The sequence below is a fragment of the Hypomesus transpacificus genome, unplaced genomic scaffold (assembly GCF_021917145.1).
Source record: "Hypomesus transpacificus isolate Combined female unplaced genomic scaffold, fHypTra1 scaffold_195, whole genome shotgun sequence".
NCBI lineage: Eukaryota > Metazoa > Chordata > Actinopteri > Osmeriformes > Osmeridae > Hypomesus > Hypomesus transpacificus.
The window spans coordinates 131,129-152,259 of NW_025813740.1; the positions used below are offsets into that span (position 1 = coordinate 131,129).

Consider the following 21,131-nt stretch of genomic DNA (forward strand, 5'->3'; position numbering starts at 1 on the left):
ATGTGCTGGCTATTACTGTCTGTTTAAATTTAAGCGCTAAGTGAATGCACATTTACAAGCCACGTGAATGAACATTCCCATATTTAGTAGTCTAACACCACGACTCAGTGCAAATTATATGATATCAGCCTTAAACAAACGTGTAGGCCTACTTCATCAACTACACAGTCTGGTGCGTCTAAAGATCAGAACAATAATTTAACTTCACAGGCCAGTATGTTCATTTAATGTTTAATTAAAACGAACAGAGGGAAAAAACGGGCGTTTTCACATTTCTCCGAAGATTGACCATTCAGCCTAAAGGAACGGATCGAGAGGTCAAAACGGTTATTGTTGAAAGTTCAAAGGGATGTTATTACTGTTAGCAGTGTTGTTTCAAGTCACCGCATGTGGTTACGTATAGCAGTTTGGTAGCCTAGTTCAGTGGACCGTTAACAAATTGTGTTTTTTTCGTTTTTTCTCTGGCAGACTTGATGGATGTCCAGACTGAAAGGACTGGTCATAAGGACACTGGGAGCGCGTGACATAGACCATTGACTCGGGTCAGGATGTAAATATGTTATGACTCGGGTCAGGATGTAAATATGTTAACCTAGGTTACACTACATGATATGACAGCATTTTGTCCTATCTGAATTTCTGAAGCTTATTTTTATTTATTTTTATTTTATGGGATCTGAATTGTAATGTTCGAATATGAGCAACCTGAATTTCCGAACCTTAAATGTTTGGATCAGATATTTTTTTTACATTAAATATATTCACGTTTAAATTTTAAAGAGGTGAATTCAAAACCAACAAATTCGGTGGTGTTTGAATTTCAATATTAAGTTTTCTATGAAGTATTCAATGTTTTTTAAAATTTAAAACATTATGTCACTGATTAGCTTCCATATGATTCTGTCCCTTGACTTGAGAATTCGTTGTTAGGAGGCGGCTCAGCATTCCGAGATGACAGGTGATGTCATTACTCTTCGCGAGTCTCTAAATTGGGTGTGATGAGAGGACAAGCAGGGAAATATCTTCCCTCTGAAGCAGGAGATTGATACTGTGCCGTAAGGTTTTTGGGGGGAGATATAGGTTCACTTAAATTGTATATAGAACGGTAGTTGGATGATCAATTATTTAGACTTTTGCAATGGATGATTGTGATGATTGAGCTCCTCCCTGTGGTTTGGAGACCTGGGTAGAATTATACAAGGATTGTCAGGGACAGTTGGATCTTGACTAGTTTGGGAACATTGTGTTTTCTTGAGTGCAGAGCAGTGACATCATGTTTCAGTGTTGTCTCTTGGGGCCAAATCATTACCAAAGGTGGTCGGTAATGTTGCCCAACCCAAATAGGTAGTGAGTTAGAGTGACGCATAGCTCACCTAGAAACGCTGACATGACAACAAGTGAGAAGCATGGCTTGGTTTCATTCAGCGCCTGTTGACGGGCAGAAATCAAACGTCTCAGATCTTTTCTTGTGAACGGGTGTGTCTTAACGTGTGCGCCCGACAGCTGAGTCGAAATGTCTGCATTCAGCGCTTAAAATAGAGACCAAATATTCACATGTTTCAGCCCTGCATGCTTGCTCAGCGATACACGTAAATGGTATAGCGCCCAGTGTGTAACTTAGAAGCGAGAGCGTTGGCCGCTGAAAGACATTGTAGGACTGCAGGCAGATACCATGTATACAACCACAAGAAGATGTGGCTAAAATTAGCTGCTACATTTAGGCTGTGAAGGGTTAAAGAGCACGCACGGTCTCTCCTGTGTGCTGGTATTTGTAGCTCAGTTGCCACTCTGCATGCCGATTCATCTTGAGGGACAAGACTCCTTCTGAAACAGATAGCCCCCTCCCTCCCTCCCTCCGTCCCCAACCCGCTCCTCGCTTCTCCCCCCTCCCAAACCAAAGGCCTTAGCAGGTGATCCGCTAAGTCGAGGGGCTAGCAGTCAGCAACGCCCCTCTCCCGAGGAAAGCGATCTCCACTGATCCCTTCCAGCAAAGCTGCCTGAGGCTCCTCTACCCAACGTATAGACACAGCAGGAGCAGTGTCCTGGACGCCACTGTCACACACAGATTCCCCCTGTCTGGGTCCCACACCGTCCTCCACTGGCAGATCTGCTCTCCGAGCCCGGGTTAGACATGAGCTCTAAGCCCAAGATGGAGTTCAAGGGCGCCCACCAGGCGTTCACGAGCCGCTGGAGGAAGACTGACGATACCATGTGCATGCACAGCATGTCCTTCCATCTGCTCCATTCCATGAGGAACGAGTTCTTCGCCAGCTACCTGTACCTGCTGGAGCAGACCCCCCTGGGTAAGGAAGGCTGGGGAAGAGAGGGATCCAGACATCCTCCCCTCTTCTGGGGGGGGATGATCCGAGCGACACGGAGGGTATAGATGGGTGTGAGGGGGGGGGTGTGCTCAGCAACATTTGACATGCAAAGTCTCAAAGCTGTGTATTCAGACATGTGTATTCCAAATATTTTGAAAATACTGGTTATCGTACAAGCGGGATAAAGAAATGATAGAGTTTGTCATGTCACAAACGTAAGAATTAATGTTATTGCATTGCTGCTTCTGCTGTAATTCCAACAGTATTGTACTGACTGAAAGCCAGTGACCAGTAGAATACTATAATACAGTAAGTCCTATAAATGTTGTGGTCTGTTGAGTGTGAAAGCTCTAACCCTCTCCTGTCGTTGAGTAGAAGATTCATTACAGCCAGATTATTTACAATTTACAGCCATGATTTTTTATGAGATGCATAAAATGTATCTTTCATGTCTTCATAAGTGTAAACCAGACAATCCCTTAATATGTCCTGCTGAATATTTTACGGGAAGTAGCTTTACTTGACTTCAAATGCTAGGATTTTCTACAGTCACTCAAATACACGATCTGTTTGTGTGTCCATGTTCTTTGGTGAGATAACACAAAAGTATTCATGTCATAGATAAAAAGGTACACAGGCTGGTAATACTATCCACCTCACTATTTGGGTGACCCAATTAAGAGTGACGAAGAGCAAGTAATCTGTTGACAGGCATTTTATTTGGCTGAGAGACACAAGTATCCCACCCTCTCTCTCACTTTTTCTTCATCTGGCTTCGTTAATCCATCCCTATGTTTCTATACTTATCCTCCTTCTGAAAGCCTTCTTCAGGAGTCACATGACTACATTTGTTGAACACCAGCCCAGGATCAGAATAACGTCCTTCCCCTGAGACAAACCCGACGCCTTGAAGCTCCGAAAAATGTTTTCTAGGCCAGCGTATCATTTGACCCCGCACGTACGATCGGGCTGCCTGCAATGCCCAGGATTTTAACCCTAAATTGTCTGGCTGCGACTGTCAAATCCCTCTTGTTGGCCCTCGGTCTTGTGTGATGTGTTGAGCTTTGTGGAGAGGGTCCAACTGGCTCTGGAACGCTTCATAATAAAGGAGTAATGTTGCATCATGCTGTCGTAAATTATGTTGCTGCACATCTCATCTCCCACTTCCCCCCTCCCTCCCCTCCTCGACCTCCACTCACTGAGTGTGTCACTCCCGCATGGAGAAACTTGTCGATTCTTTAAGACTTCTTTAAAGCTTACAACCGAGACAACTCAAGAGACTCATATAAATGAACTCGAATATAAAAATCTCCCAAATAAGTAAAAATGTCACCTTGTCAGAAAGGTAAAATCTTCAGATTTTGATGATATCGAACTCTCATGTATCCATATACCTGATGACACTTCACACCCTTACATATGAAGGACATATGTTGTTACAGTATATACACAGCTCCTTAGCTAAGTGTAAAACTGGTAAATATAACTTAAGGATATGGATACATATCTCATCTCTCGCTGAGCTTACAATGCACAAGTGTTCTCTTATTTATAGGCATTGTTTAATCTAATTACCTTAATGCATCGTACTCCGGAGGGGTCAACTCTGGTGGTCATTTCACAGTCACAGGTTATAATCTCCCATCCTGCCCACCTGTTTCTCTTGTGTGACCTTTGACCTGTCGTACCTTCCATGTCTCCTTCCCAGTCAAGCTCTACGCCGTCACCTGTGAGTATATCAAGGGTGAGAAGCAATTCTATTACCGGGCGCAGAAGTTCTACGAGGACGTCCCTGCTACGGAGGAGGGCATGATGGGGGATTTCGTGGAGATATCCCACGTGGATTTGGAAGGTTCCAGGCAATTTCTCAGCAGGTTTATGGTAGGTGTCACCGTTCACTGTGTCAACCTTCTGCTTGGGGCTCGAAATGCATGTCAACAGACATGAGTCATCATCTGAATGTCTGTTTTCCCATGGATACTGCACTCATCGATGTCCTAGAGATCAAGAGTGAGGATTGGTGCCAGAGTCTATTTCTGGCCTCATCTTGAATGGGGAGTCTTGATGGTATTAAAATACTTCCCCAGTGTGTTCTTGTGCACAAAGAGAAATACCCCAGGCTCTAGAACTTCCCCAGTGTGTTCTTGTGCACAAAGAGAAATACCCCAGGCTCTAGAACTTCCCCAGTGTGTTCTTGTGCACAAAGAGAAATACCCCAGGCTCTAAAACTTCCCCTGGTGGTCTACTGGACTTGCTGCCGGCTCAGTGTAAACAAACCCACTGCAGGCCCAGCTGACTTCTAGCTGTGAATCCGTCCTGTTCCCCAAGCACACTTGCATAATGCACAATACACACTTACACAAATGGAAAGAGTCAGCATGCTCTATGCACAGCCCAGTCATGTGTCTGTACACCGTGCAAATTGGCAGATTGTGTTGTGAGCGTTTTGCTGCAGTTATTTCAGTTGAGGAGAGAGGATGTGTGTGTGTGTGTTCACGGGTACTGTGCTGCATGTGTTGATTCAAGAGAATGTGTGTGTCGTTACGGCTGTGTTATTTTTAGGGCCCATTCTGATGGAGCTTTAATTCTGAGCCGCCAGGTTTTTGGCAGTTTAAAATAACGGCAGTATGGAATGCATAAGATGGACACAGGCTTAAATCATAATGCTTATGTAAACACTGTGTACAAATGGAACACTGTACAGGGTAGCATGCTTTGACTGCTACTGTCCCGTCCAGTACACTGCAACCTAGCATGATGTGGCTTTGAAACCTGCCTAGCTGTGAAAGGCTCTGTTCATGTAATCTAACCCCATCCATCTCTCCATCCATCACTACGCTGGCCCCATGCTGGCTTTGGAACATGCAAAGGCAGATCCAATGGACACTCATCGCTGTGTCCCCCTACACTGATCCGATCAGGGTTGCCAGATCCCGACTCAAATCCCCCTCAGCTCCGACAAAATGCCAAAGACTATCTACATTACACGTATTGCATTACACACCGTCTAAACTAACGATCCTTTGAAACGTTATATAAAGCGTTGCACAACCAAGGTTATTTTTTTTCAGTTGTCTGTCCATGTTCTGCTGTTTTTCAAGGCTCTTGTTTATTGCACAAGGACATTCCAAAGCCGTAAAACAATTTCTGCTCTGAATGTAAGTGTTCATATATTCCTCTAAAACTGCTAGCGCTAGTGAAAAGTGTCTCGACCATAAAGTTGACAACTACATTAAAATCGAGCACAGCGGGGAGATTTCAAGTGCACACAGGTCAAACTGAGGTACATGATAGTGCAGCAATACGGCAGTAATTCACCTAACCAGGAAGAGTCCACTAACAAGCATAGAAGTCCATCGGGCCCCATTTTTCATCCAATCACAGATCGGTTGGGCCCCCTGAACTCCTCTCGTGCCCAGAGGGGAGAGAAGTGAGGTCAGCACGCACAATATAAAAAGAGGAAAAAGTACTCAGATTCCAGTCAGGCATCCGTCGCTCTCTGGGGGTCAGAGTTCATGGATTCCTGACCCTGAGGAAGGCTGCTCTTTGTTGCTAGGGGATACATAAATCACATGTTGTGATTACGGTAACAGCCAGCCACAACATTCACAAACTAGTTTTTTTTGCGTGTTGTGTTTGAGATTCTTAGGACAAGACAACGCAAAGCAACCTGGTTATGTTATGCCAGGTTGCTTTGCGTTGTCTTGTCCTAAGAATTTCAGGGTCCAGTCTGACCCTATGTTGTTCTGTGCATCTGACAATAAAAGACTTGAACTTGAGATTTGACGTGTGTGTGTGTGCCCAGGGTCCTGACAAGGCTGGTACAAAGTGTGCCCTGGACTGTGGCTGTGGGATCGGACGCGTGTCCAAGGGAGTCCTTCTCCCGCTGTTCGAGACCATCGAGATGGCGGACATGACGGAGGAGTTCCTGCTGCACGCCCACGAAGAGTACCTGGGCGACGATGCGGACCGTGTGGAGACCTACTACTGCTACAACCTGCAGGAGCTCTGCCCGCCCCTCAAGAAATACGACGTCATCTGGATGCAGTGGGTCGCATGTGAGTCTCCGGAAAATTCTCTGGTGTGTCTTCGTGTTTCTCTCATTTCCCTCGAGGGTGGGAGCCACCCACTTGAAGGGGGGTCAGGTGGCTGAGCGGTTAGGCAATCGGGCTATTAATCAGAAGGTTGCCGGTTCGATTCCCGGCCGTGCGAAATGACGTTGTGTCCTTGGGCAAGGCACTTCACCCTACTTGCCTCAGGGGAAAATGTCTCTGTACTTATTGTAAGTCGCTCTGGATAACAGCGTCTGCTAAATGACTAAATGTAAATCTCCCAGGTTCCTCCCATCGCTTTCTGGGTTTGTTGACCGAACTCTGTCGCTCTCAGTAGATGTCTGACATCATAGGGTACGAAAACTGTAAACGTGAGGGAGGAAAAGCAGAGCGCAACGTAGCGTTTGAGTCAAACCCCTCACATTGGTCCCTCTCTGGTTCTGATTGGTTGAGATCAGAGTCTTCTCTTCCTGCCTCTCCAGGTCACCTGACCGATAAGGACCTGATGAAGTTCCTGATGCGGTGCAAGAAGAGCCTCCGTCCAAACGGAGTCATCATCATGAAGGAAAACATGGCTCGCAAGGGATCCAAACTGGACCCCATCGACAGCAGCCTCACCCGACACCTGGACATCATGAAGAACATCATCTTCAAAGCAGGGTTGGAGGTCCTGGCGGTGGAGAAGCAGGACGGGTTTCCGGACGCCATCGTGCCCGTGTGGATGGTTGCCATGAAGTAGCGCAGAAAAGTTGCAGACCTGTTAGCATAGTTAGCATGCGATCACACACACTTTTCAAACACACACTGGGACACTGATACAGGACGTGTACTGTACATGTACCAACCCTTCCGCTTCAAGACGTGTAAATATTGAGACTGAACTTTTGTAAGTAAGTATTTGTTTTATACCTTCGCCTGTAATATTGCATATTTAGACCTAGATTTTTTACTGATGTGCTTTTGTCGTGTAGGTTTGTGTTTACAATACAGATGCTCCTTTGTTTTAGGCCAGTATACGAATTTATAGACAAAAATGTTGCATTTATAGATGTTTTGTGCAACATATTTTGCTGTCATTAAATGGAGCACCAACATGGACTGATGCAGTTGGTTTCCATGGTCACTGCTTAGCCTTGAGAGGAGAAATGTATTTCGTAAGATCATTCTGTAGTCCGCCACCATATGGAGTTAGTTCTGCGATTCAGTCTTTCGGCAATTATGTTTTCATTCTGTGCTGCAAACAAAATGTAATAGGATTATAGATGGGTAATCATAGCTGGCCATTTTAATCATATCTGTTACGCAAACATTGGCTAGTTTCCATCCACATATATCCACCTCTAGCCAACAACTAAGCTGCTATCTTACCCAAGGCAGACAGAGATAATTGAGATCCTTTCAAATGGTTACGATGATTCTCTAAGTATTATTTTTTGCCTCTAAATAACGGTAGAAGAACCACATTGTTTAGGTTAATGACTTTCAGCTGGAGCCCTGAAATGGACGTATGTGTGTGTGTGTGTGTGTGTGTCGGGGGGGGGGGGGGGGGGTTATTTCCTGGTTTTGACGGACAGTACTGGCTTTCATATCTTCTCTGGCATTGGTTCAGACCTGTCAGATGTTGTCTGCATATAACACATCCAGGAGTCGCCTCAAATATTCTGTTTGCGTGCGTAACCGCTCCATGAGAGTGGCTTTGAGCTCAACACAAATGGAAAGGAGTTGTTCTTCCCCCAAGCCGATGCTGTATGAAAGGATAGTTTGTCAATGAGGATAAGGCCCCCTGGAAAAGTCCTAAATTAACAACGTGTTGAAGGCAAGATGGCGTGTGATGAACTGGGTAAATGGCGTGTTCCCTCGTCAGATTGACTCTTTTGAGAAGGGGGGGGGATCGACTACAGACATTTTCCACATCCCGTATGAATTATAGATCAAAATGCCCCAAAGTTAAACTTGTACATGTAATTTTCACGGCAAATAGCAACCAAATGTGCTGTCACCTTTTCAGCAGTGGTTAGTGTCCCTGACACTCATGGCTATCATGCCTAATACTTCTCAATGTCTTCCACCTTGCCCCAAAAGTAGTTTGAATATATTAGCTGAACTAACACTAATGTGTCCAGTCACGTCAGAAACTCAGAGGATTGGGCTTGGCTCCAGAGTATATATTACAAACATAGACAAGAGAGAAGGGGGGGTGAGATCTACTGACAAAAATCATGTTTGGGGAAGGTGAGATAACTCGGGGATGGCAAAACATTTAAGAATCGTTCCAGCCCCCCCCAGCCCCCAAACCATTTGTAAAAAGGGAAATCTGGCAACACACGCGAAGTGAAACTACATTCTCATGCTATGAGATATCCATGCCACAATCCCAACGAAAATCTTGAGTTAATTTCAACCACAGAGCAAGGAGATAGGTTCACGGTCAGCCTATATCTTGGTATGAATATGAGAGAACCCAAGAACAGAAAGCAGGTCTACAGAGCCCAGACTGCCAGGGCTTTGTTGCAGAATAGAGGGGGCTTTTGTGGGCTTCATAGAGGAGAGAAACAAGCCAGGATGCTTCAATATGAGAGGGAGGGAGAGAGGAAAAGAAACAGCGGGAGAGAGAGAGAGACAGAGGGAGAGAAACATGGAGAGAGTATCGGAGAGAGGGAGAGAAACACAGAAGTTTGCCTTCCAGGGAAAAATCCTACCCAAGGAATGTGCTTCGCATTCATCTCCTCTTCCCATAGTAAATCATGTTACAAAAAAAGAAAACCCAAGAACCCTCCAGATCTGGTGATTTGGGGGCTGGCTCTTCTTCTCATCACGAGAACCAAACGTGTTTCGACCATAAACGCTCTCAGCATGCTGCCTGTCCGAGGGCGGCTGAAACCTCATTCTGCCTGTCAGCTGAAAGGGCAGGGATTGGTTACACGCACTTTTTATAGGCTGCTCTGCATGTGATCTTCAGTCCTCTATGTGGGCCTGGCCTCTGGTATCAGGTACCGCTGACATGAAGCTCTGATGCCAGGCCATACAAACAGTGGACTCATCCCAGCATCCTGACTGGCGAAAAAGTACCTCTTCACAGTCAGATCTCCTCTCCCTGATCTCCGACTCCAAAAATATGTTTCTCTGGAGGATGACTGGGAAGGTGGGGGGGGTTTCAGGGAATCGTTTGACCTTGTTCATGAGCAAAGTGACGGAAAGTATTGCTCACAACAAAACAAGCGAGTTGTTTGCCCTTCTGCATCTGGCCTGGATGGATGAACGGGGGTAGGAGGGGCCGGTCATGTTGTGTGACTGCAGGGTGAACCAGAGCGGTGATTCACCGTGACTGAGGCTGGGTCACGTCAGGCAGGACCGGTCTGGATTTGGCTCCAGGTCCAGGCAGGGCAGAGCCAGGTTGGGGGGCCTGGGGGCCCAGAGAGACTCACTGCAGTTGCAACATCCGGACACAGTGTGTGGCGATGAGTGTGTGTGTGTGGGTGGAAATAATAGGTGGATAGGTACTTTATTAATCCCGAGGGGAAATTGCAGCATTACCGCAGTCCAGATAAAAAGAAATGTGCGTCACCCGATTAATAACAAGACAAAGCACACAAGTGCAAGGTTTATCAGGATGGGAGGTGCCCCAGCGAGGGGAGGGTGGGGTAAAGGGGGGCCGGGAGAAAGTCAGATGTGCAAATACATGCATTAATTCACTCTAATTTGGTGTAACAAACACCTTATTTCATTACACTGAGTGAAGTTTTAAGAGTGGAACCACCCAATTAGATTCAAATGGCAGGCTGATCGCCCTGTGTTATTCTGGTAGTCTGTTGCCTGAAAACATGTGGAGCATGTTCGTGGGCCCCGTTGCTGTGTGCTCATTGCCCCTGCAAACCCAATCCCTCACGATGGTTTCAATTCCATAACCTTTCAGATCACGGTATAATGAGTCCAAATGGCTCGCACATGCACATTATGCCCCATCGAATAATTTTTCCACCGAAACCAATTTACCCTCATGATTAAATTCTTTTTTTTTTTTTTGTAAAGAGAAGAGAGCCAGGTGAAGAATTGTTTTTTTAAGCATGTATGTGTGTGTGTGTGTGTGTGTGTGTGTGTGTGTGTGTATGAGAGTGAGTGTGTGTGTGTTTGTAGAGGGTAGGTGGGTGTGTGTGTGTGTATTTGTGTGTGCTAGTGTGGTGGAGAAGGTGGGTATGCACTGAATTTTTGTGTGTATTTTTGGGGTGCTTCTGAGGAGCCTTTTCTGGTGTGTGTTTCGGTGTGTGTTGTAATGTATTCTTGCGAGGGGGCGCAGGAACAGGGCCCAGAGCCGGGGCCATTAGCTGTTGTAGTAAAGCTCAGGGGACTTGAGACAGAGACGGCTTTAACGGCAGGTATTTCCTGTCTCTTGATCTTGGGAGGCAGAACTCTCGCTGCCGGTGGGGGTTCAACCTTCATAACAAGTTGAGGTTTGATGCCAACAGTTTATTATTCAATTTTATTTAGGGTGTGGGGGTGTGTGTGTGTGTGAGGGGGTGGGGGGGGGGGGATGGGGGCGGGGGCAACAGCCAAAAGGTTCTCTCACTCTCTCATTGTTATTTCACTCTCCTCCCTCCTTTCTTCTCTCTCTCTTCTCTCTCTTGTCTGTCTCTTCTCTCTCTCTCGTCTCTCTCTCCTCTCTCTCTCCTCTCTCTCTCGTCTCTCTCTCTCCTCTCTCTTCTCTTTCTCTCTCTCCTCGTCTCCTCTCTCTCTCGTCTCTCTCTCTCTTCTCCCTCTCTCTTCTCTCTCTTGTCTGTCTCTTCTCTCTCTCTCGTCTCTCTCTCTCTCGTCTCTCTCTCTCCTCTCTCTTCTCTTTCTCTCTCTCCTCTCTCTCCTCGTCTCCTCTCTCTCTTGTCTCTCTCTATTCTCTCTCCTCTCTCTCTCTCATGGTTTGGAGTCTCTCTGTTCTCCACAAGCTGGAGGAGGTAGTTTGGGTTTCTTCGCTGTGAGGAAAACAGGATGTGAGTTTTTAAGACCACACTAAAGGGCTTTATGATGGAGGGGGACATTGTTCAGACGTGTTCCTCGCCAAGTATACAAGGAGAGCGTTGAAACACCCCAGTGCTTCAGATGAGAGGTGGATTTATTGGACTCACATGGGTGACATTTTTTTGTCAAACCTAATAGTAATTTGCTCCTCATTTGGGCTGACTGATTTAAGGGGAGAGTACAGTGAGGAGTAATTGGTTTGAGGGAAAAAGCACAGCGTTGCATTTCTTTAGTACTGAGACCAACCCGATAGTGAATTACTTGGTGGGTGATATGTGCTGCAAGTTAAATGTATGATTTTCTCATTAAAATCTTAAATGTAGGTGAAGACCACGATTTACATTTTCAGTTAGAAACAGGGTTTTGGATGAGTTTCTGCACAATATTGGTTTTTAAATACACAAACACACAAAACTGGAACATATTGCCCAAAAATCGATGTAGTCTACGGTACAAAGCATCAGCGGAGTAGTTTACGTAACTGCATTTTACATCAGCACCAGACAGAGATAATCCATCACACTTCTCATCTCAATCATCACACAATTTATAGTCTTGGGAAATTTCTCCTCCATATGTTTGGGATAGAAACTTAGAACTTGATCTAAGCCACATTGCGAGCCAATCGTGACCTTGAATGGCACGAGTATAGTAAGGGATTGAAGCAATACAGTGGTGTCAAAATACTACTGACCCATCACTCTGTGTGACGCTGTGCAGAGAGATTCTGAGGGGATGGCAGGGGATACGGCAGACCCTACTAATTTGAAGCCAGTTGAACGATTTTATGAACTAGGCTGTGAAATATGACTTTAATAATGGTTACAAATGGCAGCGCGGCCGTCTTGGGGCTAGGCTATGGCGGGAATAACGTGTGGAAAATGAAAAAGTCAAATTCCAACCCGGTCTCACCACCGCCACCTTGGCAAACAAACGCTGTTAATGAAATGTGAAAATAGTTGCGGGTGCGTCGACGACGGGCATGGCAAAAACCAGCTCCATAAACTCATGATTAAATCTTTGTCCCTGCGGTGTGTGGGCTTAATTCCATAAAGACAACTGCTTTGCTTTGGTGGCTGCCCTGAACAGTACAGCTCCAGGGACGAACAGACAGACAAATCAAACAACCACGTCTGATGAGATTTAACTGGTGCAACTGCACGGTTTTAACGGGTCCTCGCCCCCTGGCATGGCTCTACTACCCCTGCCCTGTTGTAGGATATTAAATTACCCTCAAAAATAAAACCCAGCGTTAAAATCAGAGAGATTGTTTTATTTGTTTTGTTTTCTTTGCTACTATATTTAGACCAAACATAGCAATGTATTTATCAACAAACAAGAATCAAGTGGGAGATTTATTGATGTAGGATTGTCATGCCCTTTTGAGAACGTTATTGTGCTTCTTGGCAATATTATTCACAACAAAAATAACTCTGGCAGCCATTTGTGTGCAGAAGCAGAATTGCAATGAGTTAAACATGTTTTTTTTTTATGACGATCCCATCTTAACTGAGTGGACTTCTGTCCAAGCAGTAGTACTAAAAAAAAAAGTCTTGAAATCCTGCTCATTCCCAGCGAGAGTTCCCAATCAAACAACTCCACTTGCAGTCCATTCCTGGGAAAGAGTTAAGAGATGTTGTTCATTGTCACATGACATTACGTCACATGACATTACGAGTACCGACAGAACCTGACACCCTCTCTCCTCCTCCCCAGCCCCCCACCCCTCCCTCGCTCCCAACCTCCCCCACCCCCCAACCCACCAGCCCCCCAACCCACCAAGCCCCAGCCCCCAAACCCCAGCCCCACACATCTTGCCTGCAGATGTGGCAAAACCACAAACACTTCAAAGTGCCTCCCCTCAGACCAGCACCGTACCCTGACGCCAACTGTAAATGTCCTGGACACGGCGCACGGAAAATATTAAACCTCCTCGCAACGGCCGCACAGACATCTAAAACCCCCACAAAAACACTTAATGAGTCATCGTCCCGCGCTGCAACAGCACAGGAGTCTTCCCTGCAGTCGGCAGGGGGCCTGGACGTCTGGGACGTCTGGGACCATCACTTTATCAGTCGTCCACCTGGATGGAGAGAGGAACAGCGGCCTGCGGCAGGGCTGGGCGTCAGGGGGGGTGGAGGGGGGGGGGGGGGGGGGGAGCACTGCATCATGAAACTAAAGCTGGTCAGATTCATGAGAGGGAGGTCTTGAGGGAGAAAGAGGTGGAAAGAGAAACAGTATGGAAGGATAGAGTGTACAGAGAGAGGGAGAGAAAGAGAGAGGCCTCTGGTGATGAATGGGATGGTAAATAGTGTTTGTACAGAGGGTCTCAAGGCCTCTCCTTCAGTGCCTCCCATGAACTTGGTTAGATAATTATATAATTGCTCTGGGCCCCTAAAGCACTCCTAAACACACACACACGTGCAAACACACACACACAGACACACACAAACACACACAGTGGTGGGCTGGTGATTAGGAGCCGCTGGCCCCCATGCTCACAGACATTCTCATGGAAGATGAAATACGCTGGAGCTCCCACAGGGCCGCTGGGAAGGGGAAACATGGCAGAGGCTTCTCTGATTCCACATCCCTAGGAACTCTGACCTCCAGCCTAGAAACCAAAACAAAATCCCCCTCTTCCCCCGCCAAGCCAGCACAACAGGAAGATGGGGTCTGGAGGAGGGAGGAGAGGGGGAGAGGGGGAGAGGGGGAGAAGGAGGGAGAACAATGGAGGCTCTCTCTTTTCTGAGACGGGCTCTATTTGACAGCTACAGGCTTTTGTTCTGAAGAAAAAAGGGGCAATGCTTTACAAGTGTGCCAGACATTGTATCCTGTAGTGTGTTTCTCATGGTCGTTCCTCGGTGTTGAGGGCTAATATCAGAGTGTGTACCACCCCCAGGGAGAAACAGCAGGGATCAACAGACAGAATGAAACTTTGACCACTTTATGTTCTTATTTGACCCGACAGAGAGTGTACATGTGCGTGTGTAACGTGGAAGGATGTGTGTGTGTGTGTTTGTTTGTTTGTTTACCCGTGGTGGGTGAAAGGACAGTGTGTGTGCGTGTGCGATGAGAGTGTGGACGTCCGTGTGTGTGTGTGTGTACGGTATGACTGTCTGTGTGTAGGGGCGGTCGTCCAGCAGCTGGATGGATGAGGTGTGATCCATGCCTCATGCTGCTGTGACAGAGGAGCAGCCAGAGAGCAGGGCATCAGCTCACAGACCTGCTCTCACACCATCCCTCACGCTGGGCCTGGGGCTGGGGCTGGGCCTGGGGCTGGGCCTGGGGCTGGGGCTGGGGCTGGGCCAAAAGTCTGGCTTAACCTCATTAGCTCGGAGAACGGCACGGCGGATTTTGTTTTTCGATCACGGTCAGATTCAAAAACCCCCGTCCAATATCGGGCGATGAGATCCGCTCGTAAATGTTTTACGATACAAATGCAATTCAAATCCTATTACAAACTTGTGTGTGTGTGTGTGTTACGTATGTGCCTATTACAAACGTGTGTGTGTGTGTGTTGTGTGTACGACCCTCAACATTTCAAAGCTATCAAGAGATTCTCGCATCTGAAAGTGACTCCATGTGTTTTTGTTCTTCATGAAGCGCATCACAGGTTTCCTTCGCTGATTCACGCCGGCCATGCTTGCTTTGCAGTGATGGCTTAATGTTTATATGTCTGTTTCCACTAAATGAATGTCTTGCAACAATATGGAGCAGGTCAGAGGTCAGCTGGGTGCTAAGGGCAGGGATCCGTTTTGTTGGGATAATTCAAGCCAAACACACACACACAGTAACAGACATGAACGCTAACAGGTGTCGAAGTTCAGCTTGATCATTATGTCAATCATGTGTGTGTGTGTGTGTGTGTATGTTTGAGAGAGTGAGAGAGAGGGGGAATGGGGCGGTAGGCATGTTCAAAGATAGGGAACTAGGTTATTTGCCACACATAAAAGCATCAACACACGAACACACATTAATACACACACACACAATGGGTCAATCAAACCCATATCATGTACCGTGAGCATGGATTACATTTGATAAGTATGGCAGCGTTAGCAAATGACAGCATTAAACCTTGTTCTGCATATATAGAGTTTCAGTAAAATGAACACAGATGCTTTTCCTTTCCTGTGCTCTGACACGTCAACAGAAACGAGACAAAAACACACATGCCTGTTGGCTGTGTTGGCTGTCTGTGTGTATGTTCTGCCCCGTTCTCATAGGACACAAATAATAAGAGGAAAGGAGCTCGACTCCAAACCGGGACCCTTGCCATTGTCAAGCCGCGCGGTGAGTAACATGCCCTGTCAGTTTCTGGAGTCTGACGTTTTCCACCGCAGACGAGCCACCCTTTGCACTGACGGCTACTCGCTTACGTCAGCTGCGTGGTAATGACGCCGTGTCAGACATGGCCCTAAAGAGGCAGGTGATGAGATGACTGGCTGATTGGTTGCCCACTGGGCCGCCCCTCGGGTCTAGCCAATTATAATCAAAAGGTGGGTTGTGTTACGGTGACGTGATAAAAAAAGGGATGCAAAAAAAGTATAGGCCTTCAGGTAGTGTTTCAATATTTTTGTTCAATACTCCTGGGCGAAAGTAGGAAGAAAATGTTTGTGATAATTAAAGTGTGTTTTTTTATTGTGAGTGATTGCATCCCTGGCTGTGTTCGTAAGTAAAGAGAACTAGGGTAAAAAACAGTCCAAAACACGTTGCTTTACGGGACACACACTTCGTGTTTCTGACACATTAAGCAAACCTTGCGGGTGCCTGTAAAATAAAACAACATCTTTCCCTCTCGCCCATAAAATAAAACAACATCGCCCCTTTCACAAAAACACACAGGCTGCACTTTTCCTTTTTTTAAGGAAGAGAATGACTGTAAATGTGTAATTACATTAATAAAATGAAGCCGGCTAGTAAATCACTGCCTCTACGTATGCGCGCGTGTGTGTGTGTTTTAAAATTGTGCACCGTTTTGTTCGTGCATGTAGGTGTGTGTTCATGAAAGCTTGTGCAAGTGTGCGTGGTTTCCGCGCATGACTTTTCCCACGCACTATGGCTCGTGTGCGCTTTTCAGCTCTTGCGCGCATGCACAAAAGTGTCTAAGGGGTGGGATGCTAAACAATGGTAACAAAGGCATTAAAGTTCCTCCAACCCTCCGGCACAGCTCCCACTGCGCTACCTCTGGCTGGGGCGGAGTGCTGCCGTGGCAAACTGGTTACATCGTGCCAGTTCTGTTGTAATAAAGACATTAAAAAGCTCCTCATTAAACTATTTTGGGCACGGGGGTTGGCGAGGGAGGGGTGCTGGGGGGGTTACAGGGGGCATGGACATAAAGGAAGAGGCTCCATGCCAATGTTTCTCTGCCAGGGCACCTCTGTGTCGCTGATGGCTACAGTCCGGTAATTACAAACACATGGTTATTAATGGGCTTTAGAAGACCTGAGGGATGAGTGGGAGAAGGAGAGAGAGGAATGAGGGGGTGGTGGGAGAGCGAGAAAGACAGAAAAAGGGAGAAGAGGGGAGGGAGGGAGGGAAGGAAGGAGGGTAGGAGGGAGGGGAATAAAATAAAAGAGGAGCTGAATAAACGAGGGAAAGAGTTAGTAAACGTCAGAGAGAGGCGAGTCAGCTGAGGTCCCCTCCCAAATTGGCCAGAACCCCCGTCAACACCTCATCACCCAGGGACTGGGCACAATAGCTACCAGCTGAAGACTGACTGGAAGAAGGTACCGGGCACGGAGCGGGTATCCATGCCAACTTCTCCATGGCGACCGCTCTGTTTACATTTAATGTGAGGCGTATAACTGGGCAGGGAGCTGTGATGTGGTGAGGGGGTAATGGTGCTCTCCAAGCAGTGCCTGGGCAGCACCCTGAAGAGCCCGCCTGAGAAATGATCAACACCAACAAACACTCTGATGAAAGAGCCAGGCCACTGGTGCAAAAATGCTTCGTTTGACGGGTAAATTTAGACGGGCGTTAAGAAAAACTTCTGTGGTGGCGACAGCACATACATTTATGGGGTTGTAGCTCATATTAGATAAACAAACGTCTGAAATTGAATAAAACGGCCCTTGTCGTTTTATGAGATTGACATGGCAGAATAATGGGATTTTAAATGATCAGTTAACCTTTGCTGTCGACATCATGTATTATGTGATGTTATTTTATACAATACAATATTGCTATAATTTTGCTCAGAAATCCACTGCGTTTTCCCACTTGCACACTCAGTAAACACACTCATCTGGCACACACACAGATAACAATAGAAATGTAATTGACAGACTACTATCTTCATTGTACTGATGTTAAACATACGCATGATATGCACGATGTGCTATTGATTAAAGAGTTAGCTGTTTGTGTGTGTGTGTGTGTGCACGCGCGAGTGACTGTGCATGCGTGTGAGTGCGATACATGTTATTGGTTCCCATGCTGTCAGACCACCAATGTCTCAGTCTCTTAACTGTGCCTGTTGTGGTTCGACGAGCAATTTTGGCAACTGTGTCACCAAGAACATAATGGATCCTGATGTTTATGATCAGACCTCCAGATCATAGGGCCTGTTTTTATTTGTAAAATACCTTAGCAAACACAGTCCTGGCCTGAATTAAACTTTGTTCTGTGTGTGTTTCACAGACCCTTGTATTAGGGATAATTGCAGAGAAACTTAGATTAAATCTAAATGTACTTTCTCGGCAATGAAAAAGAGATAGTCTTTATGATGACTGGAGACCACTGAAGCGCCTTTTAATCGTTTCTCCAACCAGCTCCAGAACGCGTCTCACCATTCAAAGCAAGATTAAAACAAGCACAAACTCTACCCGATGTGCTTTGGAAACTAAACAACATCAGCTGTTCTAACAACTGGCTTCTACTGCTTTTAAATTAGCTTGTTTACATGAATGTTTTCAATCAATCCATTTGGAAAGACCCAAAGTGTATGACCTCTCTTCTCGACTCATATTGTTCTGTATCGTAACCAGAGGGCCAATTATACAATGGCAAACGGAGGGGGTCAACTTTTTCTCCAAAGTAATATTTTCATTTACAGGTAAGAACGATAAATAAATGTATCGACCCCCCCCCCCCCCCCCCCCCCCCCCCCCCGACCTGTTATTTTTACCTCTTTTGGGGGTTCTAAGTCCTAATTAGGCCCCCCGAAAACCCCCGTAATCCAAACCCTGATCGTAACCCAGTCTCCAATAACGGTTTGAAATAGATCGAATCAGATCAAATAGAACAGAAAACACCCTATCAGGGAACGCCATGACTGCGCGAGATTATCAAAGGCTTTCACATGGAACGATGACTCTTCTCTCTCTGCACATCCATAACAAAAGTAATGCTCGTATCTAATTAAATTAACTCTGCAGTCTTGGTAAAGGCTGACGCTGAAAGTTTTCAGATAATAAATCTGGATTCTCTGCTCTCAGCAGGGTCGCCCCCAGCCCTTGAGGCTGCCAAATACCCAAATCCATGACTCCTGTTCGTTTTGTTCCCCTCGTTTAGAATCTAATTAAATCAGGTAATAAGGGTGTGTCAAATGCGTTGGAGTAAAGCGCTTATTTTATACAAGACTGCCTGTAACTCCAGGGGAGATAGAAGCACTGTTGTACACATGTATACCCATGCCAAACCATAGACTGCTAATAGGCGTTCTCTCACACACACACACACACACACACAGACAGACACAAACGCAGACTCACACACACAAACGCACGCTTTCTCTTTCTAATTGGGAGCAGATGTGTGCTGTACTCTGGGAAATGACTGAGAGAGACACAGCTAACCCTAAACCACAGTAAATTCATGAAATGGCTAATGAATAAAACAACAGCAGATTAAATGTGCCAGAGCTACGAATGATTTGATAAAGGTTCTGATTTCTGACTCCAAATTGTGGGGGCCTGGCTGTCGGCAGCTGTGTTTGGAATGAGCGAGCGTATTTCTCTCACAATACAACTGCTCTGATTGGTCCATCTAGTTTATGCGCCATAGGCTTGTGGCTCTGATTGGTCCATCTAGTTTGTGCACCATAGGCTTATGGCTCAACGAACGGGCTGTCATCACCACGACTGCTGCCTGCCTAGGATCCCTGTGCTCGATGACTCATCCGTTGCTGTTATTATCAAGTCTGGTCCGGGTCAATCTGAAGTTGCAACACTTCTGTTCAGCCACTGGCCTCAGCCAATCAGCAAGTGTCTCTCCAGCTTCATGTCTCTCACCCTAATCAGCGAGTGTCAGCGTCCACTCATCACCGTTGGCACAGACTCCAGCTCTCTCTCTTCCTCTCTCTCTTCCTCTCTCTCTTCCTCTCTCTCTCTCTCTCTCTCTCTCTCTCTCTCTCTCTCTTCTCTCTCTCTCTCTCTCTCTTCCTCTCTCTCTCTCTTTCTTCCTCTCTCTCTTTCTCCCCCCTCTCTCTCTCTTCCTCGCTCCTCTCTCTCTCTCTCTCTCTCTCTCTCTCTCTCTTCCTCTCTCTCTCTTCCTCTCTCTCTCTCTCTCTCTCTCTTCCTTTCTTCAATGTTCACTGAGTGTGTCTGTTTCTTCTGACTGTTTACCAGATTCACCTTAACACAAGCTGACAGGCCCAATCCTCCGCGGGGCCTATTCATCTGCTCAGCCAGGAGACAGGCTGCTGGGCCGAGGCTGGAGTGGGGGCCGGGGCTGGAACTAGGGCTAAGACAAGGCCAAGGAGGCCGGGGGCTGAAAGGGCTGGGGTTTGGCTCTCGGGCCAAGCCCTGGGGCTGGAAGTCAGTGGGGGCGAGTGTGTCTGAGAGGCTGCTGAAAGCCAGGGTGTTGTCCAACCAGCTCACTTGTGTACCAAAGGCCCTCAAGCCTGCCAGGGGAAACAGAGCCAGGAGGCAGGTGAGACAGGGAGCCATTGTCTGACAATGTTCCTCCGCCTTACAGGTGGGACTCCTCAACGCCTGAGAGCATGCCAGCGTTCAGATGTGTGTGGGGACACACTCCAAGAAAAGTAAAGAGCACTGGCATGGCTGTGCCACGACAGGAACCAGGAGCCACTTCAATGGGTGGTAATGACGGCTGAGGGATAGGCTGTCTGTCTGACAGCATCAGACGCAGGTCTGAGAGAGAGGCTGTCTGTCTGACAGCATCAGACGCAGGGCTGAGAGAGAGGCTGTCTGTATCTCCACGAGGAACGACCTTCATCCCTGCACAGCGTCACGAGAGAGAGGGGGAGAGAAGGGGAGAGGGAGAGAGGGAGAGAGGGAGAGAGAAGGGGAGAGGGGGAGAGAGGGAGAGATAAAGAGCAATCGAGTGCAAGATGTCAACTGGGGTTAGCTCTCCAAACTGAGCGCAGATGGCGGAACGAGCGGGTCAGGGATGCAAATTAAAGAACCAATTCAGAACAGGAGCGGAGCGGCTTGTTCTGGAGGGGAGAGAGAAGGGGGGCAGGGGGGCAGGAGCCGACCGGGCATGTGTGCTTTTTTAAACAACAATTAGACGTGTCCTGCGGGTTGTACCTCAGAGCTACGAGGACGAGTGGGACCTCTAATCATTCCCAATTTCTCCCGAGCCCTCTGACTCTCTCTCTTTCTCTCTCCCTGTCTCTCTCTCTCTCCAACACAAGCCTCTGCAGGCTGGCTGTTCATTTGAGTGTTTCCTTTTTGATTAGAAGTGAGCTCTGCTTCTTTACGTATGGTCCTGTGGGTGAGGTCAGCGCCTGCGCTTGCCAAAGGCATCCTGCTCGTGTCGTGTTCAGAAACTGATTACGTCT

The 21,131-nt window shown here is 46.9% G+C and overlaps 1 protein-coding gene across 1 annotated transcript; it reads left to right on the forward strand.

The window, feature by feature from the left end:
* The first annotated feature begins 1,936 nt into the window (after positions 1 to 1,936).
* Positions 1,937 to 7,476, forward strand: ntmt2 (N-terminal Xaa-Pro-Lys N-methyltransferase). Its single transcript, XM_047052054.1, has 4 exons — positions 1,937 to 2,303; positions 4,030 to 4,202; positions 6,127 to 6,379; positions 6,856 to 7,476. The coding sequence occupies exons 1-4, from the start codon at positions 2,132 to 2,134 to the stop codon at positions 7,110 to 7,112; spliced, it is 855 nt and encodes a 284-aa protein (XP_046908010.1). The 5' UTR covers positions 1,937 to 2,131; the 3' UTR covers positions 7,113 to 7,476.
* Positions 7,477 to 21,131: the final 13,655 nt, after the last annotated feature.

Excerpts from the sequence above, each read along its gene's own strand:
- ntmt2 (XM_047052054.1), top strand. The coding sequence starts at position 2,132 with ATGAGCTCTAAGCCCAAGATGGAGTTCAAGGGCGCCCACCAGGCGTTC. Across the intron at positions 2,304-4,029 it reads GCTGGAGCAGACCCCCCTGG|TCAAGCTCTACGCCGTCACC; the intron begins GTAAGGAAGGCT and ends TCTCCTTCCCAG. Across the intron at positions 4,203-6,126 it reads AATTTCTCAGCAGGTTTATG|GGTCCTGACAAGGCTGGTAC; the intron begins GTAGGTGTCACC and ends GTGTGTGCCCAG.